Raw genomic sequence first — 17,799 nt, forward strand, 5'->3', positions numbered from 1 at the left:
GAGTGTTACGGTAACCCAGGGTGCTATCAGCTAGCGGTTCGTCCGACGTAGCTTGTTTCAACACGGTAAACACCCACACTAAAGTCCGATATACTTACCTCTAAACGAGCGAAAGAGCTGCTAGCCCTGGGGTTAGCAGCTAATGCTTATCCTGCTCCAGCCTTGGTGCTGGAGAAACTTTACTGAAACCCCTCTATAACGCTGCTGTACTTCAACAGACTGGCTTTACTGACTGTTACAATTCATACATAAGGTGCAGTGACCGTTTTTGAAAAAAAAAAGAGAATTTTAAGTGCACCTTATATTGCGAAAAATACGATAAGAGAATATCTGTGCCAATATTGAGATTTAACTTTTGCCCAGACATAAGAAAACTCATGTCCTGCTGCCTCTCTGTTTCACCCGCAGCCGGCAAGCTTTCGTCCAGTTTCTCATCTTCTGAATCCGACCCCAAGAAGGTTCGGAACAAACTGAAGAAGTTCCTCTTGAAGAGGCCGACCTTACAGTCCGTAAAGGAGAAGGGCTACATCAGAGGTAAGCCTCTCCTCGGTCCGTATGGGTTCTGTGTGCTGGAGCTTTTTGGTTATTGTGCTCTAACTAATGTTTATTTTACTGTTGGATGCAGAAAACGTGTTCGGCTGTCACCTACACAACCTCTGCGCCCAGGAGAAAACCACCGTGCCCAGCTTTGTGGAGAAGTGTATTCGGACGGTGGAGAAAAGAGGTACCAGGGTCCTGCTCACAGATTAGAAAAATCCACTCCATATGTAGTATTTCTAATCTTGGGATGATAATGATGAATTAATCTTATTATAAATGTATCTATTTAGAGTAATATTAGATTATTATATGATAATCTACTGCCAGATCTCTTGATTTACTTTGTTTTTATAAGTTTTATCCCATATTAGGACTCCCCCTATCACTAGTGATGCCCCAACACCAGGAGGGTGAAGAAGACTAGCACACACCTCCTCCAATACATGTAAAGTCAGACTCCGCTTCTTTTTGAACTGCTGCTGATGTAGCATTGCTGAGTAGCATCACAGCGCTAACGCTCGGAGGAAAGCGCAGCAACTTGGTTCTGATACATGAGCTTACAGAAGCAGCCCTGTGCTGATCCACATCACCCAAGGAGTGATGAGGGGAGAGAGCACCATCTACTGTACCCACCCAGAGAGCACAAGGCCAATTGTGCTCTCTCAGGACTCCCTCCGGCAGGCGATGGCAAGCTACATGAACAGGATTCGAACTGGCGATCTCCCTCTAGATTATTTTGATATAAAGTCTTAAAACAAAAAAAGGTCAAACAGACTGACCTGCTGTGATTGTGTTCTGAGGATCACCGGTTCGAAACTCGGGTCATGCTGCTTGACATCAGCGGCAGGAGTCTGAGAGAGAGCACTATTGGCCATGCTGTCTCCGGGTGGGTAGATGGTGCTCTCTCCCTACATCACTCCCAAGGTGATGTCGGTCTACACAGGCGTCTGTTAGTTGATTTATTATATATAGTTGGGTGGCGCTGGCTACCGGCGATGCAACATCAGAAAAAAGACGGTGGATTGCTTCACATTTATCAGAGGAGGCATGTGCTAGTCTTCTTCATACTACTTGCGTTAGGGGTTTCACTAGTGATAGGGGGAGTCCTAATGAGTAGGTTGGGTAATTGGTCTTTCAAATTGGGGAGAAAATGGAAAAAAAAATATTAATTAAAAAAAAGAGGTAAAGTACTTTTAAGTAAAAGTCTTTGGTGCCTGGTGCCCTGAATATAATTAGCTTTAATGCTACTTCCTCCGATCTCACCTCACAGGTTTGGGGATTGATGGAATCTACAGAGTCAGCGGGAACCTGGCCGTTATTCAGAAACTGCGTTTCAGAGCTGATCATGGTACGTCTCAGACTATCAGATTTTCTGACCAAATCTAAAGTTTAGTTGAGACTGTTCACACTATTATCGGGGTATAGGATAGCAGTTGATGTTTTGTACTTTATTATAAACACTTATACAGCTCTGAAAAAAAGTAAGAGACCACTTCAGTTTCTGAATCAGTTTCTCTGATTTTGCTATTTATAGGTTTATGTTTGAGTAAAACGAAAATCTCCTAAATTCCAAATAGAAATTGTTTTTTTTTTTGCAGAAAATGAGAAATGGAGAAAAAAGATGCAGAGCTTTCAGACCTCAAATAATGAAAAGAAAACAACTTCATATCGTTGCTGTCCTATGAAAAACACTTATCTCCATTTTTGGTGATTTTTAGTTTAAACTTTCCCTACATTGTGCCAAAATTTCCCTTTAAAATGACCTATAATAAACTTGCTTTAGCTGTTTTGTATATAAGTGTTTTTCATTGGACAGTGACGATATTCATAAAGTTTTAAGAGTTCAGAAACCAATATTTGATGGAATAACCCTGTTTTTTAATCACAGTTTTCATGCATATTGTCATCATGTTCTCCTCCACCAGTCTTACACACTGCTTTTGGATAACTTTATGCTGCTTTACTCCTGGTGCAAAATTTAAGCAGTTCAGTTTGGTTTGATGGCTTGTGATCATCCATCTTCCTCTTGATTATATTCCAGAGATTTTCAATTTGGTCAAATCAAAGAAACTCATCATTTTTAAGTGGTCTCTTGTTTATTTTTCCAGAGCTGTGTAACACAAACACTTTTATTTCAGCAATCATAAATGGCAAAATAGAGAAACTATTTTTAGTGTGTGGAGTTGTAAATTGACTAAATGCTGAACACATTTCTTGATGCATTTTAGCAGAGGATCTGAACCTGGAGGAGGGAAACTGGGACATCCACGTGATCACAGGAGCACTGAAGCTGTTCTTCCGAGAGCTGCAGGAGCCTCTGTTTCCATACAGTCACTTCAACAGCTTTGTACAGGGCATCAGTGAGCACCTGCTTTCTCTTTAATACTTCTTTAATACTGATTGTGTGTGCAGGGGGTTTACTCGGGATTCATTAATCTCACATTTTTTCTATGTTGTTCTGGTTTGCTGTAGAAATCGCAGACTACCACAGCAGAGTGTCCTACATGAGTGATCTGGTGAAGTCCTTACCAGCACCCAACCACAACACTATGGAGGCGCTCTTCAGCCACTTAAGGAAGTACGTTTTCTTTTTTTAATCTCAGTTACTGCAGAAATAGTGCTGATCTAGGATGGTGTTGGGGTGTGGGGTAGGACAGTGAAACTGAAACACCTGTCATTTTAGTGTGGGAAGTTTCATGGCTAAATTGGAGCAGCCTGGTGTTCAATCTTCATTAATTGCACATTGCAGCAGTAAGAGCAGAGTGTGAAGGTTCAGTTAGCAGGGTAAGAGCACAGTTCTGCTCTAAATATTGCAATGCACACATCATTATGTGAGACATACCAGAGTTCAAAAGAGAACAAATTGTTGATGCACGTCTTGCTGGAGCATCTGTGACCAAGACAGCAAGTCTTTGTGATGCATCAAGAGCCACGGTATCCAGGGTAATGTCAGCATACCACCAAGAAGGACCAACCACATCCAACAGGATTAACTGTGGACGCTGTAAGAGGAAGCTGTCTGAAAGGGATTTTCGGGTGCTAACCCGGATTGTATCCAAAAAACATGCTGCTCAAATCACGGCAGAATTCAATGTGCACCTCATCTCTCTCCACATTATTGTGGTCTAAAACCAGGTGTTTCAGTTTCATTGTTCAACCCCTGTAATTTTATCATCTCTCTCTAGATGGGGAGGACGGCCCTCCCTCTCCCCCAATCAGTCAGTGGGGGTTATGCTAGCCAGTGTAAGCATCTGTTAGCTTATGTAATCGAATTAGCATTTAGCGCCTTCCTCCGAAAGTGTTAAGGTCCAGTGGTGTAGTGTTTTAAAATACAGCCCTGGAAAATAAAGAGACCACTTAAAAATTATGAGTTTCTTTAATTTTACCAAATTGAAAACCTCTGGAATAGAATCAAGAGGAAGATGGATGATCACAAACCATCAAACCACCAAACTGAACTGCTTGAATTTTTACACCAGGAGTAAAGCAGCATAAAGTTATCCAAAAGCAGTGTGTAAGACTGGTGGAGGAGGAAGAGAACATGATGCCAAGATGCATGAAAACTGTGATAAGAAATAACAGGGTTATTCCACCAAATATTGATTTGTGAACTCTTAAAACTTTATGAATATGAACTTGTTTCATTTTTGTTATTTGTGATGCTACTCGGCAAGTTCAGAAAGAGGCGGAGTCTGACTTCACATGTGTCGGAGGAGGCATGTGTTAGTCTTCACCCTCCTGGAGTGTTGGGGCATCACTAGTGATAGGGGATGAGTGGGTTGGGTAATTGGCAGTTTAAATTGGTGAGAAAATGGGATAAAATCAGTTTTAGTTTACTCAACCTCTCTCTCTCTTTCTCTCTCTCACCCTCTCTCTCTTTCTCTCAGGGTTATCGAGCATGGCGAGGAGAACCGGATGACCGTGCAGAACGTGGCCATCGTCTTTGGCCCAACGCTGTTGAAGCCTGAAATGGAGTCAGCCAACATAACCATGTATATGGTCTTCCAGAACCAGATCATAGAGTTCATCCTCAATGAATTCGAGACCATCTTCCACATGTGATCAGCTGTTAATCAGAGGTCTGCCAGAGGATAATAGATCAGGGATTGGTCAAGAAGCAATCATGAATCTGCCCGGTCCTTATGCATGCAAGAAATGCCAGTGTTGGGGAAGATGAATGATGAAGATGGGCGTTAGAAAGGCTGAGTTAGCGCTATGCAAACGATTCCCTGCTAACTTACCTTTTGTGGCTTCTGATGTTCTAGTGTCAGTTTTGGGCCACTGCTGACCACAGATGACCAGAAAAATGCTTCTCACTGATGACAAATTGAGCGTAATTATTGAACGTGTAATACTGGCTCATACTGAGTGAGATGCTGGCAGAAGAACTGTGTCGTTTGCTTTTAAAAATAAGATAAAATATAGCTCTTATGATTAGATATGAGACAATAGAAGAGAATGGGGAGAGATGTAAATAAAGGAAGGGCGATAGAGAATAATGTTAATATTAATTTTAATACTCCACTGGAAAATGTAGGTGAGGTTTGTCTTACTGATACTCAGGCAGTTTTTCTCTGGCTGTTTTTCTCAGATATGTTCAGATTCAATATGTTCCTTTATGCCCAGCTGTTTGTGAGCCTCTATAAAAACAGTGCAGTTCTTTTTTAAAGGTAGCATTCTGGCCTAAAACTAGCTTTTATTATTTCAGTTATTGTGTAATATTTTCTATCGTGGTATTTGAGCCCAAAACATGTTTGGTTTAAAAGAATTTGGGCCTTTGAGCCCTTTAGTCAGTAGTCAGTAGTCAGCAGTCGGTAGTTACCTGCAAAATTATTCATAATAAATATGATATTATCAGCCAACAATCAGTATTGAACAGGCCTTAATACAAAAGTTAATACAGGCATGGGGCCATATTTAATTGATCCATTGGCAAATTGTCAACCACATACTTTTCAGCTTGATTTTGGGTGTGTCAGTGTGTCTTTGCTATCATAACAACGGGAAAAGTACACCTTGCACAGGTTGAAATGCACAAAAGGCATGTCCTAATTGATAAATTGCAACTTTTTGCTATTTTAACGATCTAGGTGCAAGGCATGAAAATAGACTGTTGAAAGGGTGTAAGATAGCAATGAACATCACAACGCATCTTTACCAAGATAGGTTTCCTATTTAATTTTATCCTAATTTTATATTTAATTTTAAATTGCTTCCCACCTTGGAATACCACTATCACTAGAAATGCACCCAGCACTAGGAGGGTGAAAACTAGCAACACATAAAATCAGCCATCGCCTCTTTTCCAACTGCCCCTGCTGCAGCATCACCGCGTAGAAAGCGCATTCGGGGAAAGCGTAGCAACTCAGCACTGATGCATCAGCCAACAGACGCCTGTGCTGAGCTGATGCCTGTTCTAGCATAGACATATTATACGTAGATGCCTAATTATGGTCTGGAGCGTAATCCAGCGTCGCCGCCATATTGGTTGGGTCTTTTCAATCTAAGCTAGCACCAGAACCTTATAAATGAGGAGTTGAAAGAAAAACAACTTTGAATTTCATGTTATGTTATGTTTACACTATTTGTCAGACTTTATAAAGGTATTATTTCATAAGAACTTACTAATTAGTTTGTATTAACTGAATTTCAGATCTTCAGATAGACCTCACAAAGTAAAATTTTAAATATGAACAATACAAAATATATATTTTATATTATAAATTATATATTTATATATAGTTGTGGAATTATGTATTGTTCATATTTCAAATGAGTAATAAAACTTTTTTTTGTTTTTTCATTAAAATATAAAATGAATTAATTTATACACTTATTTATACACATGCCATACCAAATGTCTTTATTAAAGTCTTTATTAAAGAGAATAATAGAAAATATTTCAGCATTCAAAAAACATGTATTTGTTATACGTGACAGTGTCCTTCATCATTAATACATCTCTATCGTTTGTAACACACCAAACTGCATGAAAATTGGGTAAAAAAAATAGTTTTGAGTTGTGATTATTATGGTTATATTAAACACCTTCCTCAGTACAAATAAATGCACTGGGGCGCATGGGAGCCCCATCCAATATGGTGGCCATGCTGAACGTCATCTCCAATAGGAGACTTCAGTCTATGAGGCGTCTATGTATATTATGTCTATGTCTATGTGTGCTCGGTATGATGGGGACAGAGTGCCATCTTCTAACCCAGAGAGACTAAGGCCAATTGCGCTCGCTCGGACTCTGGCTGATGATGCCCCCCCAAAAAAAACACTTGTAGTATATTCAGAAGCTGTTTCCACCAAAATGCATTATCAGAAGGAGGCACTAGACTTGCACACCGCTGTAGGAGGAAAGAAAGCATATTTACGACAGATGTAGAGGGATGTAGAGGGTGGTGCTTTTTGTGTACGTAGGCCAGAGTGCCCCCTTAAGGACAAAGCAGTTGTTTGTTTGTTTTTTTTGTTTCTATGTTTTTAAATGCACTGAAATGTATTCTTGCGAATGCACTGATGATCTCTCTGTGATATTTAGCCTCAGCATAGACAAGTCTGTCCTCCTGAGCTGGAGGCTTTGATTTCAGTGAATGCACAACCCTTGTCCATACAGTGGTTTTTAAGCTGTGAAGATATTCTACTGCATTTAAAACTCATTCTTAGAGACACACAGGTGTAGATCAGATATTGTGGCTATTAATTAAGAAACATTTAGGGCAGTTCTTAGACATTTTCTGCATCTTTCTTCAATATGTCACCTGCAGCATAAACGAGTGCAATACTACAGCTTAACTGTGAATGGACAGCAGTAGTTTACTTGTACAGGGTCTTTAAAGGCTGAGGATGTTTCTTTAGAGTCGTTTAGCACAAACATCCCAACTTCCCTCTGTAAGATTTATTTGCACATAGACGAAGATTAATCCTGAAGGAAATGAAGAGCATAGATGTAAAGAATTGTAAAGCATTAATATTTTATGAACATAAGGCACATTCATATGCTTAATGTTAAGTGGTTGGAAGATGTATATATAGATAAAGGCATATTTATGCTGTAAATTACCCAGAATAAACAAGCTTTTAATAAAGTTAACTGTTTTACATTTCATGTGTCATTGTCCTACTTTGTCTGCAGTTCATCTCCAGGTTAAAATAAAGTGAACAGGTAGAACTTGTGTAAGGTGGTTTTCATATAGCTAAAACACAACACTTCATTAAAACATTACATAACTAAATATGTAATATTTAAAGTGATGTGAACAAGTATTTGTCATACCTACATTGTATTATAATAGTAGACCAAAATAACCTGAGTAAATAAATATAAAAAAAAAAATTGTTTAAACAACAATTTTATTTATTAAGGCAAAAAAAGCTATCCAAACTAATCTGGCCACATGTGAAAAAGTAATTGGCCCTCCCATGAATTAACTACAACTGACTACATTTTTTGAAAAGTTAAATTATGAGTTTTACCCACAACCAAGCCTGATTACTGCCATCCCTGCCCTAATACACAATTAATTTGATAGAAATATAGTCCATACATCCTGTTTTAAACAGAACAATAACAGTCCCGTTACATATGGCATAAACACATAAAAAATAGATCATAATGAATGTAAAACAAATGTAAAAAATGAGAAAATTAAATTGGGTATTAAGTCATGGGAATGAGATCATTAAGTCATGGAAACAACTTATCAAGGTGTGGGAATAAGGTAGTTAAGTCATACAGATGACATCAAGGCATGAAGAGTAGATAATCAAGTCGGGGGAATGACCTATTAATTATTGTTAGTTATCATGTTACCACACTTTACTATGGAGCCCTTAAGGTGACCACACTTCTTCTCATCTCATTCCCACAGATTAGGATTTTGCGCCCACTCCTTAATTAGCATGTTTTCAGGCATAGAATCTCATTCCTTCACCTTAATTATCTCTTTTCCACGCATTAGAATGTCGTTTCGACGCCTTAATTATCTAGTTTCCACGCATTAGGATCTTGTTCCCATGCTTTAATTATCTCGTTTACAAGCATTAGGATCTCGTTCCCTTAATAAGTTGTAGCTACGCCATACAGATCTCATTCCCACGCTTTAATAAGTTGTGGTCAAGCATTATTTTTTTTCAATATGATGTCCCCTTAGAGGCTCCGTACATTAATAAGTCTTGGCCACGCATTATTTCTTATTTTTTTTCAGCATGATGTCACCTCTGGAGCTCCGTACTTCTCTAGAAGTGCTCTGGTTCTGCCGCGAGCAACGTGAGTACATGATGGGCTGGAAGGACGCGTCCACCCTAGCTAGTGTACAGGGCGCAGTGCTCGGATTTGGACGCGCCCGGTGCGTCACGGATCACCCGAGGTGTCCGTATGCGGATGTGGGTCTGAAGCAGAGGCCCGAGGAGCCGCGGGGAGCGTCATGTTGTTACAGCGGGAGAATTAACGTTACCGCAGAACGGAGACAGGACGGTCCGTGACCCGCTGTTTAATCAGCGCGTGAACCCCCCCCCTAGGATCAGGTGAGCCGCGTTACTCACACAGGACTGATCCGCGCGAGCCCAGCACTGACTGCGCGAGCTCTGCGCTTAGCTGCGTTAGCTAGGCTAGGCTAACTGTCGCTCTCTGTTACAACAAACATACAGTGTTCGGCTCTGATATAAAAACTACAGAATAATCAGAATATTCATAGCTTAGGTTTAAATATAAGTTATTTTATAAAGCAGGCGAAGCTGCCTAACTGAGAGACTACGCTAGTGAGCTAAGGTAGGATAGATAGCTAGTTAGATAGATAGTTAGTTAGCTAAGCTAAGCTAATTAGCCAGCTAGCGCCTCAGTAATTAACTGTTATGGTTAGCTAGGTTATAACCTAATGTTCTGTGAGGTTCCTGTACTTTAGACTCGATAATAAAACACAGTGGATCAACACCAGCAGATGACAGACATGTCTCTCCGTTAAACCATCACTGATTGGTGGAAACTTCACACTAGACCTCGAGCAGTTTGGACTGTGTGTCTCTCCACTCTTCCTCCAGACTCTGCTCCCTTGATTTCCTTTAAATGAAATGTAAAATTTACTGATGATCAGTGATGGTTTAGAGAGTCATGTCTGTCATCTGCTGGTGTTGATCCACTGTGTTTTATTATCAAGTCTAAAGTCAGTGCAGTTTTCTTTTCCCACAAAATCTTACAGCACTTCATATCTTACAGCTTCCCTCTGCTACTGACAACTTTTGTGGAGATGCGGATTTCATTTTCCAGCAGGACTTGGCAGACTGCCCACACTGCAAAAAGTACCATTTGGTCTTATATAATATTCTAATTTTCTGAGAGACTGATTTTTAGGTTTTTATTGGCTCAAGGCCATTATCATCAACAATAAAATAAATACATAATAGATCACTCTGTGTGTAATGCATCTATATAATATATAAAATAGTTTAATATTTTATAACTGAATTGACTCACTGAAATAAAGTAACTTTTCAATGGTATTTAATTTTTTTGAGACGCTCCTGTATCTTTACTATTCACACTTACTGTGGAGATATCAACGTGAAATTTAGTGTAACTCAAAGGTAACATATGATTAGTCATATAACCCAGAACATCATAGCCTTAAGGAGATCTGTAGATCTTATATTATTACTAGTAAACCTTTCATATCTGATGTCTGTAATGAGAGTTTCTTTTAGTAAAAACTTTATTACATATATATTTGATTAAACATAAGTCCAAGTATTTTTGTAATGTCTGTATGATTTAAGGATTAAACAGCCTGTTATAGGGAAGTTCCTTCCTGTAAGGAGCTGTTTATGAGTCCAAACTGAACTGCTATTTTTATGGTTTCGTTTTCTGTCTTATCATCAGTGAGGTGCGCAGCAGGGTAATTCACTTCCTCAACTATATGTGGATATGAGAAAGGGAAAAGTGTGACAGAAGCTTGCTATACAGAAGAAGAAATTAGTTTGATTACTAACTTACAGGAGCTTTATCTGTTTTGACCGTTTATAATCCATTATTGTTTTTGCTACTCATGTTCATTCTTGGAGGAATGCCTCTTTTGTGTGTTTTGTGTGTTTATTTTGCCTAGTTTAATGACTGTCAGAGAACAGAAATATGTCACAGGGAGGGTCTATGTTTCTCAAATACATAGCAAACTACACAGATGTTGGGACATGTAGTCGGAAGTAGTCAGAGAGGGATGTTTTTAATCTATGTAAACAGGAATCGTTAGACATTCTGGTAACTCTCAGATATGTAACAGAAGTCAATGATCAAGAATATACTAATATACTAATAATGCTCTCCAAATTTCCCCATAGCTATATCCAGGATTAAAGTAAAATAAATTATACCTGACAGATATAATCTGTCTCTAGTAGATGGGAAATGAGAACAATATGAATCTTTCTTTTGCTAAAAGTGTTAATTAGTGGTGGGTGATATGGCACCATATTTCATGGTATAATATCGTTCACTATATTAAAAAATGTTGCCGATACAAAACAATACAATAAATGATTTGACATGACCTCAATCATTTTTGATCATTGTGATATTGTGTATTTTGTTTATTTGAATGTTAAGTCACATAAATAAGAGTGAACAGTATTTTAGCCAGTCATGCTAAATGACCTATGCTTCAATAACTGACTCTATACACACAGTGTAGTGTGGACTGCAGCAGGTCAAGAAAAAATATATATTTCTCAAATTATGATTAATTACAAGTTTGTTGTCTTTAAAATGTACAATTGCTTTGTGATGCTCTTCTGATATCATTGTATCAGTGGCATTTAAAGGGTTTTAAAATTACAATAATATAATTTATCGCAATAATTTCTGGGATGGTATATATTCCACAAAAGTTTATCGTGAATAGTCTAGCTAATACATTTTACTTGACTTTTGTATGTAAAATGTATTATTCTTCACTTCACTTGAATTTCTGACTATTTGTTTTCTCTTGTTAAAGGGCATCGAGACTCTGGGCCAGACATTGTGACCTGACCAGTCCTAATCCAGGACCTTCAGTTTTTTGAGTTTTCGCTCTGCCCCTGTGGCCTGTGGCCCAGGTTTCAGCACTTTGTCTCAGCAGCGAATCTTTTTGACACTATGGCGGGTCGACCCAACGGGCCGGCCGCAGGGAATAAAATCTGCCAGTTTAAACTGGTTCTGCTTGGAGAATCGGCAGTGGGAAAGTCCAGTCTGGTCCTGCGCTTCGTCAAAGGCCAGTTCCATGAGTACCAGGAGAGCACTATCGGAGGTAGGTGATGGACAAGGCTAAGGGAATTACTCAACTACACTGTTTGATCCGGTTAATTCTAGGGCTGCACAATATTGGAAATTATTTAATTTTTCTTGTCTACAATATATATAGCGATTATTTAAAATGCAGGTGTGTTGACTCGTACACGCCAACAAGGCCCTGATACCAACATCCGTTACCTGATGCACATTCCTGCGCTAACAAACTGACAACTTCATCGCTCAAGTCCTAACTGTGTGTATTCGCTCCCAGATTCACAGCACACTGAAAAAAATGATGGAAAAAAAAAAATTTTACTCATCATTTTTATCAGTGCAGGGGAGAAAGCACAGGTGAAAGAGAACATCTCAAGCATCTCAGCAAACTGTACTTAGTTTTAGTTCTGGAGTGCCGTGATTTAAAACCTTTATCATATTAGTGGTATTTTCATACTTCCAACATGAAAAATCCACATTTAGTAAAAAATGCTGGTAAAAAGTATCCTAAGTGAAATTTACCTTCCCTGATATTAACTTCTGTATTTCTGTATCATCCTATTGGCTGATGTGGTCCTGACCTCACGTAATGATGCTGGGGAAATTAACATACATCTATAAAATAAAACTAACCTTTATTTTGTTTTTTTATCTAAGCATAATTTCTAAATTTTTTTTCAAATATGTTTGCTTAAGTTTAAGTAGGTATTTTTGTAGGACGAGTACAAAAATACAAATGGCCTCCAGAAGTCATACAGAGTATGCACAGTCCTGTGTAATGAGGTAAAATAAACCGTGATTACGGTAAAATATATGATATTGGGCAGTTCCATGTATCTGCTAGATGTTACAGATGTTGTTTCTAACAGTAAAAAAGCTGTAGCATGAAAGGTATAAGTTAGTTTGCCATAAGTGATGTTGCACATTCTGCAATTATGTGATTATTGTGCATGTGGACATGGCGATGCAAAAAACAGTGTTTTTTCTTATGGGGACAGTAGTTTATTTTAACATTAAAAAAATAATAATAAAACATAGTTGCCATTTGGGATCAAAAGGACCCAATTAGCCCAATAACTTAACTCTAGCTTTTTATAGTAATTAAATAAACTAGTTTTTAACATAAACTTCCTTCTTTTTTTGCCTGGCCCATGTTTCATTCTGGACTGGCTGTAGAAACTTTTGACTGGGATTTCCACCATATTTGAGTGTAATTATGTCATGTGACCACTAGATAGTACAAGCAGTGTAAGGCGTTTGGAAAAAAAAGTATCATGCTATAGAGAAGCAGAAGTGTACAGACTTTTAAACTTACTCTAATATCATGTATTTTTTTCTTCTTCTTCTTCATTTCTAGCTGCATTCCTCACACAGACAGTATGCCTGGATGACACAACAGTAAAGTTTGAGATTTGGGACACTGCTGGACAGGAGCGATACCACAGTTTGGCCCCCATGTACTACAGAGGAGCACAGGCTGCTATTATAGTCTATGACATAACAAATACAGTAAGAAAACACACACACATTACAATACTAATGTGGCTGTATAATACACTTATTACAGTATTTATAGAGTAAGAAATTACACTGTTGGTACAGTACTCACACTGTAAGAGAAAACGCAGTACTACATGGTACTGGTAATGGTCTATAATTCTGGTTTATCAGTATATGTATGAGTCACTACAGGGTGTGTAGGGGATGATGTGGCTTATACTATCTTTATGTTATAATAAAATCACTTGTTTTTTTCTGCTGCTATTATACTTAAGTTCTAATTGTACAGCACATGGAACCACTAATGAATTTATTTAAATATACAGCTCAAAAAAAATAAGAGATCACTTAAAAAGTATGAGTTTCTTTCATTTAACCAAATTTAAAACCTCTGGAATATAATAAAGAGGAAGATGGATGATCACAAGCCATCAATCCGAAACTGAACTGCTTAAATTTTTGCACTAGGGGTGGCGTAAACTTATCGAAGAGCAGTGTGTAAGACTGGTGGAGGAGAACATTCCAAGAAATACATGAAAACTGTGATAAAAAAACAGGCTTATTCCATCAAATATTGATTTCTGAACTCTTAAAACTTTATGAATATGAACTTGTTTTCTTTGCATTATTTTGTCTTTTTTGTTATTTCAACCATTTCTCATTTTCTGCAAATAAATGCTCTAAATGACAATATTTTTATTTGGAATTTGGGAGAAATGTTGTCTAGTTTATAGAATAAAACAACAATGTTCATTTTTACTCAAACATAAACCTATAAATAGCAAAAAAAATAACAAAGTAGTAAGTTAGTAATAAGTAGTAGTAAATTAAAGTAATAAATTAGTTAAATAATCAAACAGTAATTGAACAGTAGTTAATGTAGTTAATGTAATAATAAACTGGTCTTTTGGTTCTGTGTGTTCAGGACACATTCACAAGAGCAAAGAACTGGGTGAAGGAGCTGCAGCGGCAAGCCAGTCCAAACATAGTCATCGCTCTGTCCGGGAACAAGGCCGACCTCGCCAACAAGAGAGCAGTTGACTTTCAGGTGTGTGTTTTTTTGTGTGTGTGTTTTTTGTAGTAGGCATGTAAATCTGAACACTTAATATAAAATGTAACTGAAAGAATTAATAACACCGTAGTAGAATATCTAAAGTAAATCCGTACAAAATTCATATTTTACGGGCTATAAGGCGAACCGTATTATCAGGGCACTATATCAGTGAACGGTCTATTTTTATATATAAGGCGTACGAGATTAAGGCGCCAAACAAAACTGTAATTCTTAAAAAAAAAAAGAGAGAGCGCTGGATGTTAATCTGTACAGATTTCTCTCCTGAATACTGTTTATTTGGGTGAGTGAAGCGCTTCAGTTATTTACAGTAAGCTTAAATTTCCAATATTTTTGCACGGTTTAACACGGGAAACACACAGACTACAGACCGATATACTCGCCTGTGAACGTCGAAAGAGCTAGCGCTACCATTAGTGGCTAATGCTAATGCTGCACCCAGCCTTAGTGCTGGAGAAGCTTTACTGAAAACTCTTTCTTGTAACGCTGTACTTGTACTTGTAAAGAGTGGCTTTACTGCTTCTTAATACTTGACTGGTAGAATTTATACATAAGGTATTTTAACATTTAAAGTAGTCTGAGATTTTTTATTTATTTTAGTTTTTATTTTTTGATCTAAAACATTGTGATTTATTAATTTATATATATTCTTTTTATTTTATCTCTAAACAGGAGGCTCAAGCTTATGCTGATGACAACAGCCTTTTGTTCATGGAGACATCTGCCAAAACAGCCATGAATGTCAATGAAATTTTCATGGCCATTGGTAAGTAATAATTTTAACCACATATTTTGGATTTTTCATTATAATTATAATTATGATATCTGTGGTGATTGTGACTCTGCTGCCTGTATTTTCATGTTTCCACTAAAAAAAATACTATAGTATGTATGAGATGCTGATCATCAGCATGGGATTAAATATTGAACCTTTACCCAATTAATCACATGACCAGCTGTTGTAATGCGTTTAATATCTATGTAGCACCTGATGGTAACTGTAGTTACTTCTCTATTCCTGTAGCTAAGAAGCTGCCGAAGAACGAGCCTCAGGGTGGTGGAGGAGCGAGCGGCAGGGGAAGGACCGGCGTGGATCTGCAGGACTCCGCCCCCCAGGCCTCCTCCGGCAAGTGCTGTTAAATGTCCACCGCAAAGGGTCCAATATAACAGAACCTTGGAGACAGAACGACCGATTATCAGAAGGAGAGCAATCGCACTTACGAGAGATTATTATTATTATTTCTGCAGAGATTGGGTTTGTTTTTGTAGTTTTTTTTGTTGTTTTTTTTCTTTGATCAAAAGAGTTTTCTGAAAATCATAAGCTAGAGGGAGTGCCACAGTGCCTCTCTCTTTCACTCTATTTCTCTCTCTCTCCCCCCATGTCTCGATTCTTATCGTTATTTTATGATAATACTAACCTGATTCTGTCTTAAGGCTTATTTTTAAAGATGGAGAGATGAGTACCTAATACGTTGTATGTTTTGGTGATGGGTGCATGTAGCATTTATTTTTTTCATATTATATGTTCATATTCTTGTTTTTTTTTGTTTGTTTTGTTTTTTTCATTTCTGCCATTTACTGATCTTCCTTATCAGCGGAGACGGAGCCGTGGGGAGGGCAACAAAGAATCATACACTTCCAAATTTGTCTGTTTTTGTAAATGAACTAGTATTGTTTTTATTACAGGAGCTCCACCTTAGATATATCATGGCATTACTGGGGTTGAATAACACATGCGTACGGGGCTGTGTGTGTCTCTGATCAATGTGTAATATGATAACTCCAATGAAGTGCAAAGTCAGCATTACCACTTAAACCAGAAAACATTTTTAGCATCATGTTTTTCAATCTGTAAGATATTATGGTGATACAAGAATAAAACATTAAAGTGGGAAAGATTTACATTTGTGGACTGTTGTTTATATAACAGAGTAAAAATGACCTAAAATGCATGTAGGTGTGGACAAAAAATCATAAAAATACCTGACGCATAAACTTTAACATGTTTAATTTGAATGAACATTGAGGATAACAAAATGGTAAGTATAATTAAGGCTTCTTAATTAAATATCTATAACTGTACACTATATGGGATCATATTTTATAAAAGATTCAATATTCTATATTTTATCTTTTTTTTTTTCCCTACAGTGTAAATGAATAGTGAATAATCGAGACTATGAAGGAATACCGTGAAGCATTTAGGTGCTCTTATCTGGGGAGCTGTTTGTTAACTTGCAGTTTCTGAGGCTGGTAACTCTGATAATCTTATCCTGTACAACAGAGGAAACTTTCTGTTGCGGTCCTGATGAGAACCGTCAACATTTTTCTTTAGATCTGAATCATACACTAGATGGAGCCAGATAATCTGTTTCTAACTCCTGAGTGTTTTACAGGGTAAGTCGCTTTATTTGAATTTAAATGTAAAAATACATGGAGATACATACTCATATTAAAATACACACATTTCAGGATTATTGTAGTTTCATTGACAGCATTCACAGTAAGATTTTTAGTAAATTTAATCTTTGGACCAAGAAATGGCTCATTATCGCTGCTCTTTGTTTTTAAGTTGGTAAAGTATGGGTATGGGTAACACATGCTGGTGTTAATCACAGAATTCTGTGATTAATCATGATTAATCTCAACTTTATTCCTTCATAAGACTGGTGATGGTGGTGTGGGGTCGTGGAGGACGGTGTGTATTTTGGTGGAGTGGGTCGTGATGGGAGTGATTCTGTTTTGTAGGCCGAGTCTTGCAGGAGTTGAGGATGTGGGGCAAGGTGAACAGGGTAAATGCTGCTGCTGGATGGTGGAACATGGAATTCACTGCTTGTTTCTGTCTGGAAATTCCAGTTTATAAATGACCCTCCAAAAAATCCCACCAAGGACTGCCCTCAAACAGACTGAGAGTACACACCACTCTTCCACACTTTCACAACTACCTCATCCATGTTTAGCTGAGCAGAAAATGCACATCTTTATACCAAAACTGATGAACATAGTGAGATACACTGCCTTGCCACACTCTTGCAGCATTGATGATGGTAGAGTCTGACCTGGATCTGGACTCTGTGGTGAACTCTCTCTCAATCCATGTGTGAAAATGATGATCTCATGCTCCCTGAACCTTGAACTCTTTCACAATTCCAGCTCCATTAATCCTGACATTGTCATCTTGGAATATGGCCGTGTCATCAGGGAAGAAAACATAAATCCATTGATGGAGTAACCTGGTCTATATTCAGTATATTCAGGTAGTCAGCTGACCTCATTCTTTCAGCACATACTGTTGATGAACCTAAACCTGCAGACCAACTGCAGCATCAACCAACCCCACATCATTTACTTACTTACATCCAGGTGGAGACTTTTTTGTTCAGGCAGTGTATGTGTGTATTATGCAGAACCTATGTGACTTATATCTACTGAA

General features: G+C 37.9%; 2 protein-coding genes across 6 annotated transcripts in view; both read left to right on the forward strand.

The window, feature by feature from the left end:
- Nucleotides 1-7,646, forward strand: part of arhgap27 (Rho GTPase activating protein 27) — a 57,838-nt gene extending 50,192 nt beyond the window's left edge. For all 5 annotated transcript variants that reach the window (XM_049464443.1, XM_049464444.1, XM_049464445.1 and 2 more), the window contains 6 exons: nucleotides 409-534; nucleotides 626-724; nucleotides 1,811-1,888; nucleotides 2,769-2,900; nucleotides 3,013-3,118; nucleotides 4,428-7,646. In XM_049464443.1, the coding sequence (XP_049320400.1) occupies nucleotides 409-534; nucleotides 626-724; nucleotides 1,811-1,888; nucleotides 2,769-2,900; nucleotides 3,013-3,118; nucleotides 4,428-4,602 (716 nt within the window). In that variant the 3' untranslated portion in view covers nucleotides 4,603-7,646. The remainder of the gene's footprint in view (nucleotides 1-408; nucleotides 535-625; nucleotides 725-1,810; nucleotides 1,889-2,768; nucleotides 2,901-3,012; nucleotides 3,119-4,427) is intronic.
- Nucleotides 7,647-8,901: 1,255 nt separating this feature from the next.
- On the forward strand, nucleotides 8,902-16,268 carry LOC103035226 (ras-related protein Rab-5C). Its single transcript, XM_007248736.4, has 6 exons — nucleotides 8,902-9,069; nucleotides 11,526-11,816; nucleotides 13,152-13,303; nucleotides 14,220-14,342; nucleotides 15,039-15,132; nucleotides 15,391-16,268. The coding sequence occupies exons 2-6, from the start codon at nucleotides 11,666-11,668 to the stop codon at nucleotides 15,504-15,506; spliced, it is 636 nt and encodes a 211-aa protein (XP_007248798.1). The 5' UTR covers nucleotides 8,902-9,069; nucleotides 11,526-11,665; the 3' UTR covers nucleotides 15,507-16,268.
- The last annotated feature ends 1,531 nt before the right edge of the window (nucleotides 16,269-17,799 follow it).

The sequence above is a fragment of the Astyanax mexicanus genome, chromosome 15, assembly GCF_023375975.1.
Source record: "Astyanax mexicanus isolate ESR-SI-001 chromosome 15, AstMex3_surface, whole genome shotgun sequence".
NCBI lineage: Eukaryota > Metazoa > Chordata > Actinopteri > Characiformes > Acestrorhamphidae > Astyanax > Astyanax mexicanus.